General features: G+C 43.5%; 1 protein-coding gene across 1 annotated transcript; it reads left to right on the plus strand.

The window, feature by feature from the left end:
- The first annotated feature begins 708 nt into the window (after positions 1 to 708).
- Positions 709 to 5,310, plus strand: LOC123136479 (cold-responsive protein kinase 1). Its single transcript, XM_044555849.1, has 7 exons — positions 709 to 1,026; positions 2,345 to 2,526; positions 2,627 to 2,742; positions 2,832 to 3,042; positions 3,157 to 3,394; positions 3,782 to 3,932; positions 4,621 to 5,310. The coding sequence occupies exons 2-7, from the start codon at positions 2,457 to 2,459 to the stop codon at positions 5,038 to 5,040; spliced, it is 1,206 nt and encodes a 401-aa protein (XP_044411784.1). The 5' UTR covers positions 709 to 1,026; positions 2,345 to 2,456; the 3' UTR covers positions 5,041 to 5,310.
- The last annotated feature ends 6,049 nt before the right edge of the window (positions 5,311 to 11,359 follow it).

Below are 11,359 nucleotides of genomic sequence, written 5' to 3' on the forward strand. Positions count from 1 at the left end.
CCACCTCCTGTTTTCTTTGTATAGTCGAAGTTGTGACCCCCCGTGTACTCATATATACGTGTCTGGTGCCCCGATCAATGTATTGCGATTGCACAACCTATTCTTCTCGTTTTACAGGTCTAACCCTCTCTCTTCTTCAATTTTTTACCACGTCAGCTTGTTTGCTATTCCTAAATGCATGATATCGATTAAGATGCCACCACTGCAACCAACCTAAACCACACGTGGTTCGCATACTGAGACAACTCGCGGCAAGTATATTGCCCGGACACGTGGGTAAGTGAAGCTGCAGTCAAGATGTTTCAGTCTCTACATTTCGCGATTACACACGTGTCCCCACCTCATCGATTCCACACGCTATTGTCACCTTTTCATCTTTTTGGCGAACCACATCAATCAAATCAAATCAAAGAACCAAAGAGCCCGATGGACCTGACTCATTCTCCCCTGGTCCTCTAAGATAGTACGTAATATTTTTCATGTGCCCGGTCCGGTCCCGTCCGGTCCACACGCGAGGCCGAGGCGGAGGCCCAGACAGGCAGCCGCCGCATCGAACCCTAACCCGAACCCAAAACCATCCAACGCGGCCACGTGGTCAACACTTGGCGTTTGACCAGCCTCAGCCCCCTCCACTTCAAGGCGCCCGCGTGCGCGGCCCCGTCCCTCCTTCCCCTCCTCTTCCTCCCTCCCCCACCGCGGAAGCACAAGTCAAATAATCACTCGGGACCGAAACCTCACAGTCCAACGCCGCCATTTCCCACCCGCCTCCTCCTCCTCCTCCTCCTCCCAGCCCCCGCCCGCCGCCGCCGCCTCTGCGCTAAGTCCAAGGGCTGCGCTCGTGCTCGGGAACCCTCGCGGCCGCTGACGACTCGCCGGGTCTGCTTGCTTGAGGAGCGGTGCCTGTCTGCCTGCGCGCGCTGCGAGGGTGGCGGTAACTTCTTCTGCGGTCTCGGATCGCGTCGGATTCGAGTTTCCCGGGCGGCTGTTCCCCGGGGCTGGAAGGTGGATTAGGCTGCGGTTGGTCAGGTCAGTCTGCTACTCTGCTTGGTTGGGTGCTCTGGTCTTCCTCTCTGGTGAAGAATTGGGCGTTTTGATTCTACTTTACGGCCTTAGGTCTGATCCTCACCAAGGGGTTAGGGGGTTATCCAGGGTTCTGATTCTGGCGTTGATTGGTTGACTCAGAGGGAGATTTGGGAGGAATTCGTGGGATGAAGTTCCAGTTCCAGGGTCGCCCAAGAGACTGAAATCGGCTTTGATTTTGCTCGCTGATGAAAATTGTAGTTTCGTACCTGGCCCTGCGCCATAGCTTATAATCGTCACAACGTTTTGCCGGTTTTGGCTGGTTTTGGATGAGGGTATTGAGAAGTGTTGTGCAGCTGAAATGTGGTTTCCTGTGTGAACACAGAAGCTGCTGGGTGGAGTCGTGGACCTTTTGGCGATCTCTTGCGTGTGACGGTGTGAGATAGATTAGTTTAATCGGTAGCAGAGACACTTAGACTATAAAATCATCTTTGTCGAGACAAATACACCACCATTTCCCCCTAGATTAGTTGGAAGTCCTAGCAGGAAATCATCCACGAGGTAATGCCTGTCCAAGTGTGACATCCTGCCGAATAGTTTATTTGAAATGTTGATAAATATATTGTTGATACCTGTGGCATGGAGCTCTGACCATTTATTAAAGTTGTAGCAGCCGTCGCAGGTGGATAAACTGAGATACTCTACCGCACTTTTAAAAAGTACCATTTATGTCATAGTGGACCTAATCTAATTTGTATAGTCGCTATAAGCTTAAGTTAGTTGCTTTCTGCTGCTGATGTAGTAGTTAGATATGTTTATCTGATGAGAACTCTATGCATGTTCTGAGCTTGAACAGATCACCCTGGAGTACACCAGCAATTTTGATCTTTCATCCAAAAGATAATAGTTTAATTATAAGGTAGTAGTGCCTAATTTAGCTGCTAGTTGCAAGGCAGAAAGTGTCCATTTCTTTTTAGCACTGCACGTAGTCACAGTTTACACTAACATAATATTACTTCCTCCTCTTGATGGAGAAATATAACTAAATCCCAATTAATATAGCTGTTGGACTGAAAAGAACAGATTGGCCGCGTTTTTTTTTTAAACAATGAAAGGGTGGGAGCTCTGCAATTCACCCTCGCAGAAGCAGAGTTGCCCAATTAATTAGGGAAATATTCGGCTCAAACCACCTAGCTAACCTAGGTTTGAGACCCACCGACTGACAACTCAACGAACATGATGGTTCACAGTAATTGGTTGGTAGTGTAGAAGGGCTCATTCAGTATAATTCTTTGTGGTGACCATAAGTTTCATTTATTTTCAGGATATGATGGCAGCTGTTTAAGGTTGGTGAAATGTCTGTGCGGATATCATAAGTGCAAACATATTTATTGAACTGACAACGGCAAGGCAGACATATTTTGAGAATATAAGTAATGGGTTGTTCTCCTTTCTTCTGCTATAAAAGTGGGGCAACACGCCAGCAAATTTCTACGCATACTGAAGGTAGATATCTCTTATACAGACTGTTCTACACTCTTGTGGACTATGATATGGTCACCTTCTTCATATTGCCGTATTTAAATACTTAACCTAATTTTTACAGACCTCCCTGGTGATATTAATACAATAAGATACACTTATAAGGAGCTAGCAAGGGCAACAGAAAATTTTAACCCATCCAACAAGATTGGTGAGGGGGGTTTTGGATCTGTATATAAGGTAGTGTGTGTAACCTTCAACTAATAAGCCAAATGAAATTCTAATGGAATAAATGTACACGTTTAAAGTTTGATCACATAATGGTGTAGGGGCGGCTAAGGAATGGAAAACTTATTGCTGTCAAGGTGTTATCTGTAGAATCAAGACAAGGACTAAAGGAGTTTCTGAATGAACTGATGTCAATTTCCAACATATCTCATGGCAATCTTGTCAGCCTTTATGGCTATTGTGTGGAAGGAAACCAGAGGATCCTTGTCTACAATTACCTTGAGAATAATAGCCTTGCACAAACACTTCTAGGTAATTCTTGGTTAGTTCTTTTCATCGTACTGTTCTTCAAAACTTAATACATATTTGCTGAAAAAGGTCTATATTCTAATGTTCCTTAGCTTTTCTCTTCTTATTTCTTATTAGGTTCTGGCCGCAGCAATATCCAGTTCAATTGGAGAAGTAGAGTAAATATTTGCCTTGGTATCGCCCGAGGATTAGCATACCTCCATGATGATGTCAATCCCCACATTGTTCATCGGGATATCAAAGCAAGCAATATACTTCTTGATAAGGATCTCACCCCCAAAATTTCTGATTTCGGTTTAGCAAAGCTTCTACCTCCAAATGCGTCACATATTAGCACACGGGTTGCAGGAACATTGTAAGTTAATTTTGTCCTATGGAACTATCTACCTATAATGAATTATCATCTGCAGTGCATGTTTACTTCTCCCACCGTCCCATAATATAAGACGTTATTACATCCAATACGCTCAACGTCTTATATTATGGGACGGAGGGAGTAGTTTCTTTGTTTTGTACTGTGTGCCTTCAGAAGCTACTGCTTATAATTGGCATTTCAAGTTAATTGGTTGAATTTTATACACCCCAAAAGAATCTTTCACATATGATGAAACCACACCACCTGTTTCATAGGAGAAGTTAGAGGCAATTACAATTGAAATAACAAATAAAGACATAGTTATTCATAAATGATCATTATGGTCTGATAAACTTGCGGCATTACTTACTCGGTTTTACTTCACAGAGGTTACTTGGCTCCTGAGTACGCCATTCGAGGACAAGTGACACGGAAGTCAGATGTTTATAGTTTTGGTGTTTTGCTTCTGGAAATAGTCAGTGGGAGATCCAACACCAGTTCAAGATTACCCTATGAAGATCAGATACTTCTGGAAAAGGTTAGATGAAATAGAATACCATATTTCTTTCTCTTCTTTTCCCATTTCTTATTGGTAAAAAGTAAACTATTAGTCCCTCCATCCCATAATATAAGAACGTTTTTCAAACTAACAAAGCTTGAAAAGCGTTCTTATATTATGGGACGGAGGGAGTATATTTTACCATAATGAATGAATTAGTTTTAGCTGAAGTTATTTACAATTTGAGTTTGATGGATGGATGGTACTGGCATGTCAGAAATTTGGAGTGCATAAAAGCAGTCTTGATTTCTGGTAAAAAAAACTAGTGTAGATGCATACAACTCTTGCATTTCAGAATGTTAGCCATGCCATGTCCATTTTTCATTTATTAAATTAGTAATACAATACAAAAAAATGATTACTACTCCCTCCGTTCCTAAATATAAGTCTTTCTAGGGATTCTAATATGGACTACATCCGGAGCAAAACGAGTGAATCTACACTCTAAACTACACCCATATGTAGTCCATATTGAAAATCTCTAGAAAGACTTATATTTAGGAACGGAGGTAGTATTATCATGCACTTACATCTTAGTTGCTCACTGGCAAGCACATTAGCTGCTTCCTTGTCTCTACATAAATGCATAAATCGTGTATAACCTCTTAGCATGACTGGAGGGAGCAAAAATTTCTAACTCATGGACTTCTGTTCTTTGCTGCTACAGTTCCCAGAGGTTACCAACGGGGTTCTCCTCTTGCAGACATGGATGTATTATGAGCAGGGAGATTTGGCGAAAATCATAGACAGTTCTGCGGGTGATGATTTGGATATTGAACAAGCCTGCAGGTTCCTGAAAGTTGGACTTCTCTGTACACAAGATGTCACAAGACATCGACCCACTATGTCAACTGTCGTCAGCATGCTAACAGGCGAAAAGGATGTTGACTCGGAGAAGATCAGCAAGCCCGCTACAATTAGCGACTTTATGGACCTTAAGATCAGGAGCATGAGGAGAGAAAATAACATTGCTTTCGCTTCATCCTCCACGTTGCTATCCACTATCATGGCACACTCTTCTCCTTTGTTGTCACAAGAGACGACACAAGCCTCCATAACATTCACCGCAATATCAGAGCGTGAGTGACCTGAAGTTGGTTGCAAATACAAAGACCATGTAGAAAAGTAGCATAGCCAGATACCCTTTTTTCCAGAAGTTTTCTCCCTAGTGTATAGATTCACTTCGTTTATGGTGTACACAGCATTGCTGGGACAAAGAAGTTCATGAGTTTTACTTTGTGTGTACAATGCTAGATTGGTGGCGCAATGTCCTTGTATAATTTGTGCATGTACATCCTGTCTGTTGTTTGTTTGGTGGGTAAAAAAGAAAAATACAAGTTTGAGATCCTTGTGAGTACATAGCCTGTCTGTATCAACAAAATCCAGATGAGCTGGTTTGGTTGCCCGCTTGACTTACAGTTCATAAATGACCAACATTATAAGGGCATGTTCCCCAGACGTTGCCATGAACTACCAAAATGCAAAACGCATCTTGCTATGATCAGTTTCCATCGTCTCCTTTTTTCCTGTATACTATTACATTTGCTTTCAGCTTGGGTGTAATTTGGATAATGTAGAGACTGATGTATTGTCTGTCTCAGCAAGCAGGCCTCCAGCACCATAGCAGGTGTTCTTCTACTACTACTACTACCAAGCAAGCAGCTAGCTGCTATGATGTCTGCATCACCATCATGCGAGCAGCTCCCCGTGGAAGAAGGAACCCAGCCAGGTGCTCCTCCGCCTCCCAGCCAGTGAGGTAATCCCAACATGGGCACAAGGCACGGCAGTGTCCTCCCCTCTGCCCTCACCGTCACCATCACTATACCTTCCCTTCTCTTTTGCCCCTGCGGCCAGGCCCCAATGGCAGCTCTCCTTGTAAAGGTGCATAGTGGCACTGCATTGCTGCTGCCATTGGAGCGGTCCATGGTCCATGCATGCAGAAATGACCGGCTGTTGATGAGAAGCTGGCATATGAGTGAGGAGATGGACCATTGGTCCTGGTACTGGTGTGCATGGTGATCATCAACTAACTAATCAATGTTTCAAATGCATGGATTACTGACGAAGCAAATTAATCCGCAGGGACAGGGATTACGTTTGCGACATTCCAATCTAGGACAAGCAGATTTTCTCCATCTTCCCCTACCAGTTTAAGCATTTGGTCAGCTGCGGTGCACCCCTGCTCATCTAAAAAATCTTTTTCTGTTCACTTGGTCCAAAGAATATCACCGTGGGCATGTCTTTGAAATTATAATATACTCCCTCCATAAAGAAATATAAGAGCGTTTAGATCACTAGCTAAATGCTCTTATATTTCTTTACAGAGGGAGCACTAAGCCACTAACCACAACAACAGAGAATAGTCACTTTGATTCAGGTTTGACTATGTCTTGATCTATGTGAGAGGGCAAAAGCCATGCCTTTGTCTTGGCTTTGAGTGAGTAGTCAATTAACTAATCTCTCCTTTTTCCCCGCAAAAAACTAATCTCTCCTTTTAATTTAATAACCCTTGTAAAATCAGATCATGGATTCTGCGATGGATTATTAGTGATTGCATCCATTGCGCGCCACACCCTGCAATGATGGTGTGCTGCGGATTGGATGGATCAACAAAACCATCTTCAACTCGCCTCGGCGCGCAAATGGAGGATATACGCATACAGCTCAAAATTCCTATAGCATAATGTACTTAATATTCATATATATTACTCCCTCCTATCCAAAATAAGTGTCGCAACTTTGAGCTAGTTTTTGAACTAACCTTAGTTCAAAGCCGAGACACTTATCTTGGATCGGAGGTAGTACTAGTTATTTTGTGTGTGGGGAAAACTCATACGTATGTGTCAGACGCTAGTAAGAAATTGACCTTGTTTTGTCCAAAAAACACATGGGTAAGTCATTGCCATTTGCAATTTCATCCTTAAAACATACGAGCTCATACAGAAATATATAAATCATCCTTGACGATTACATGCAACTTGTGCTGCTGTACTCATCTACTACTAGTAGCCTACTGGCTTTAAATCAAATATATAGTGGTTCAAACGGAGTGAAGTTAATACAAATTAAATGCGACCGAGTTGAAATAAGGCTAACAAGTGAAAATAGCTTGTGACCTTTGTGTGCATAGCATGCATTTTAACTTTGGTTAGCTATAGGAGCTTTATTATGGTGTACAAGACGCTCGGAAGCAGAATCTTTTCATTACGACTCCTCCGGAGAGCACTTCTACTAATGTAAGCTTGAGCAGTTTTGAGGAAAATAGTTTTTTTTTCGGAAAGGGGGTTTGCCCCGGCCTCTGCATCAGAGCGATGCATACGGCCATATTATTAATAAGCAAAAGATCCAACAATAGTCTCGCAGTCTTCAAACAAACAAAAAAAGGCTGTGCTCAACACAGAGCACTCAAGCAGCAAACCAGACAGCCACAACCGGCAGGCAAATACAATAGATAGGAAACTAAGCACCTATCCTATTACATGACCGCCATCCAAACCGGTGAGGAAAATAGTTACTAATAAAGTACAATTGAACACTTTAGAAGGGAGAAATTCAAGTTTAAAACTGAAGTGGTAGTATTGCTTCAGAGCCTCAAAGTTCAGATAACCCAACTCTTTAAGGAACTAGAGCTTTTGCAAGTCTATGCACCAGATATTCTATACAAAAAACCATTATGACCCAACGTTTTAGACCTATATCGTATGGATTCAGCTTGCTATACAGAGATTATTATCAGAAACTGGAGGAGCGCGAGCATGAGCATATGATAAGCACAATGGAGAAACATGCATGTTCCAAAATGGGAAAATAACTGCGCTTGGAAATTAAAGCGAACGAGTGAAACTGTGGAAGGGCAAACTCTATTCCATACTAGTACATTTCTTGGTCACGGATATGTACAGTGGCTACTGAGGTACTGAACCTTGCTTGCTCTTAATTGCTTGTACCTAGAACATTTTTACCACAGATTAATCCTATGTACATGCCACTTTCATAGGTGAAAAAAATGGAGTTAGCGATGGGAGGAAGCGCTATGACGGATACATGATTGTAACCTCAGCAAAAAGCAAATTAAAATTAGGGCAAATTGCTCAAGGAATACATGCATGTAAAATGACAGGAAGGAACAAAAGGGATCCAAAAAGGTATGAACCATGCAAGGAAATTAATAAACCATGGTTGTGTTACAGCATCTGCATCAAATCAAGAAGAGGCAAAAAAAGAGGGAACATTTGACACATCAGTAATGTGCTAAATGTGATCCCCAAATAAACAGCATATATAAGTTCCTAGAGCGCATAATTAAGTATCTTCCCTGGTTTCTTCGAAGAGCGGAGAAGGTATGAAGATGAATTAAACACATTCCACGGACCTCCAAATCCAGATATTGGATAAAAATGCAAGCAGTGATAAAAATGGAGAAACGTCAAATAATTCAAGGACAAAAAAAGAAGAAAGATATATACACATATGCATGCTTGGCCCCTTGCACGCCACCCACAGCAGGCAACCACATCCATGGGTTGGGCTACATGTGTGGCATACAGGGAGCCAGGCACAGCACAATCTTGACTAGATCGATTATTAAACCACTCCTCCAAATAGTGATCAGAAAGCAAGACCAAGGAAACCAAAGGGATGCTCATATGTTTTGATGTTTCTCTCTATGTCTTGCTCTTGCAGACTAGTGGGGAGAACAAAGCTGGATCTTGATGGGTATGCTCAAGGCTCATGAAGCAAAGACAAGGAGGCAACCACGGCTATTGGAGAGAGAGAGAGAGACACACACACACACACACACAGAGAGAGAGAGAGAGAGCTAGGTTAATCTAGGGAGTAATTGGAGAACAGTGTACTGGTGTGAAGGATGGTGGTAGGAGCAAGGAGGTGAGGCTGGATTTATAGAGAGGAAGGAGAGGCAGGGAGATGTTGCGCTCTCTCTCTCTCTCTCTCCTCCACAACGACTCCATTGCTAGCTTGCTCTCCTGTCTGCTGCGTGCTGCTTCTCTTACAATAAAGTGAGTAAAGCAAAGAGCAAAGGACATGGGCACAAGGACAACGGGATAATACTTCCTTAATCCTTAGGGGGGACTAAAGGAGATGTGTAGCTTTTCAGAAATGCATGCCACACTAGGTATAGCCTCTAGCTACACTTGCACACCGCAATCTCAGACTATCTTTGATTCAAAGAATTTATAAAGGGATTTTGGAGGATTCTTGTCCTTAGGATTTATTCCTATATTGGTTGTTTGATTAGTAGGATTATGATCTATAGGAAATTTTTCTTTGGATTCACTAGTACTAGTTTTTCAAAGGTATAAAATTTCATCCACTCCAATCTTTTGTGAAGAATCCTACGTTTTTTCTAAGTGCAATCCAACGCTCATGCTAATTGTGTAGAATCTGGATGTAATTTTTATTTCTGGTATTCGTTGTACTGCCATGATTGAAGATGAATAGATTGAAAGTTTTTCCGAAAAAAAGAAGAAGATGGCATGCCACTTCATTCATGTGTTTTTGCCTATTTTTGCATTTTAAAAATCCTGCGAATCAAAGCGGCCCTTAGAGCAACTCCAACGCGCTGAACCATTTTATCCGCGCGTGTCCGTTTGGGTCGTCGCAGACAGAAAAGTCGGCCCAATGCGTCAACCCAAACGGACGCACTTCCGCTTTTCATCCGCCTGCTGACCCATTCCTGAACCAAATTTGGGTCTCATTTGCGTCTGCGTGGACACGGATGGACGCACGCCTACTCATCCCCCTGGCCCGCCAGTCAGTGGCACATTGGCCATTCTCTTCCACCCCTATCGACAGCAAGCCCTCGCCCGCCCCACCCCGTCGTCGCCGCCGCCCAGCTCCTCCGTCTGCCGCTGCCGCGCTCGCCTGATGCCGCCACGCTCGTCGAACGCCGCCACGCTAACTACCTGGTCCGGGGGAGCCACACATCTCTTCGCCGGCAAGCTTCCTAGACAACACCCGCAAGCTGTTCGATAGTTTGCCCCCAAGGTACAAATGGACTCCGCCGACGAGTTCTTTTTCCATAGTTTTCTCTATGACTTCGAAAATTCCTCATCCGATGATGAGGAGATGGTGGTTGCTGTGTTGGTCCCTGACCACCTTAATAAGCAACGGCCGTTGTTTCGGGGCTCGATCCTAGGGCACACTCCTGCGTTAAATCGCAACCGAGAGAGCGACCATTTCCTTCTTTGGAAGGACTACTTTGAGACGGCCAACCAGCTGTTCAAACATCACCAATTCCGGGGGCGTTTCCATATGGCTAGGCATCTTTTAAACTATATTCGAGAGGGGGTGGTCGGATACGATAAGTATTTCGAGTGCAAGGAGGATGCCCTTGGAAATATTGGCTTCTCCTCTTATCAAAAATGCACTGCAGCTATCCGGATGCTTCCATACGGAGTGCCCGGTGATCTCATTGATGAGTACGTCCATATGAGAGTCTACATGTCTAGAGTCCATGTACAGGTTCTGCAAAGCTGTGATTGCAGTGTTTGGCCCAGAGTACTTGAGAGAGCCGACTGCTGAAGATACAATCCGCTTGTTGGCGATCAATGCCAGCAGGGGCTTCTAAGGGATGCTTGGCAGTACAGACTACATGCACTGGGAGTGGAAGAACTGCCCTTTTGCTTGGCAAGGGCAGTATCGGGGCCATGTTAGGGCTTGCACTGTCATACTTGAGGTCGTGACCTCACAAGATCTCTGGATCTAGCACTTTTTCTTTGAGATGGCCAGATTGCACAATGATATCAACGTGCTTCAACACTCATCGGTGTTTTCAAGGCTTGCCGAAGGCAATAGCCCGCTGGTGAATGTTAACATCAACGGCCACAACTACAACAAAGGATACTACCTAGCTGACAGTATTTATCCTCAGTGGACCACTATTGTAAAGACAATTCCCGACCCTGTCGGAGAGAAGAGGAAAAGATTTTCTCAAGAGCAAGAGGGTGCTAGGAAGGATGTCGAGCATGCCTTTGGTGTTCTGCAATCTCGATGGGGCATCGTTCGGTATCCTGCTAGAACTTGGAGCACCAAGAAGTTGTTGGAGGTGATGACTGCTTGTGTGATTGTGCATAATATGATCATAGAGGATGAACGCCGGAACGTATCTACGATCAAGTGTTTCAGTTCCAGGGTGACAATGTTGTGACTGAGTATGGAGGAGGAGCGGCAACGTTTGCACAGTTCACCCAATTTCATCATCAAATGCATGATTGCAAAACTTACATTCAGCTGCAAGATGATTTGGTTGAGTATATGTGAGCTCATGTTGGCAACCAATGTATGTATCTTTTTTTAAATGTATTTGAGAGAATTTAATTTTTATTCGTTTTGTAAACTATATTTATTTGGGTTGTGGAACTATGCTATACTTATTTGCTTGTGAA

Source organism: Triticum aestivum, chromosome 6B (assembly GCF_018294505.1).
Source record: "Triticum aestivum cultivar Chinese Spring chromosome 6B, IWGSC CS RefSeq v2.1, whole genome shotgun sequence".
NCBI lineage: Eukaryota > Viridiplantae > Streptophyta > Magnoliopsida > Poales > Poaceae > Triticum > Triticum aestivum.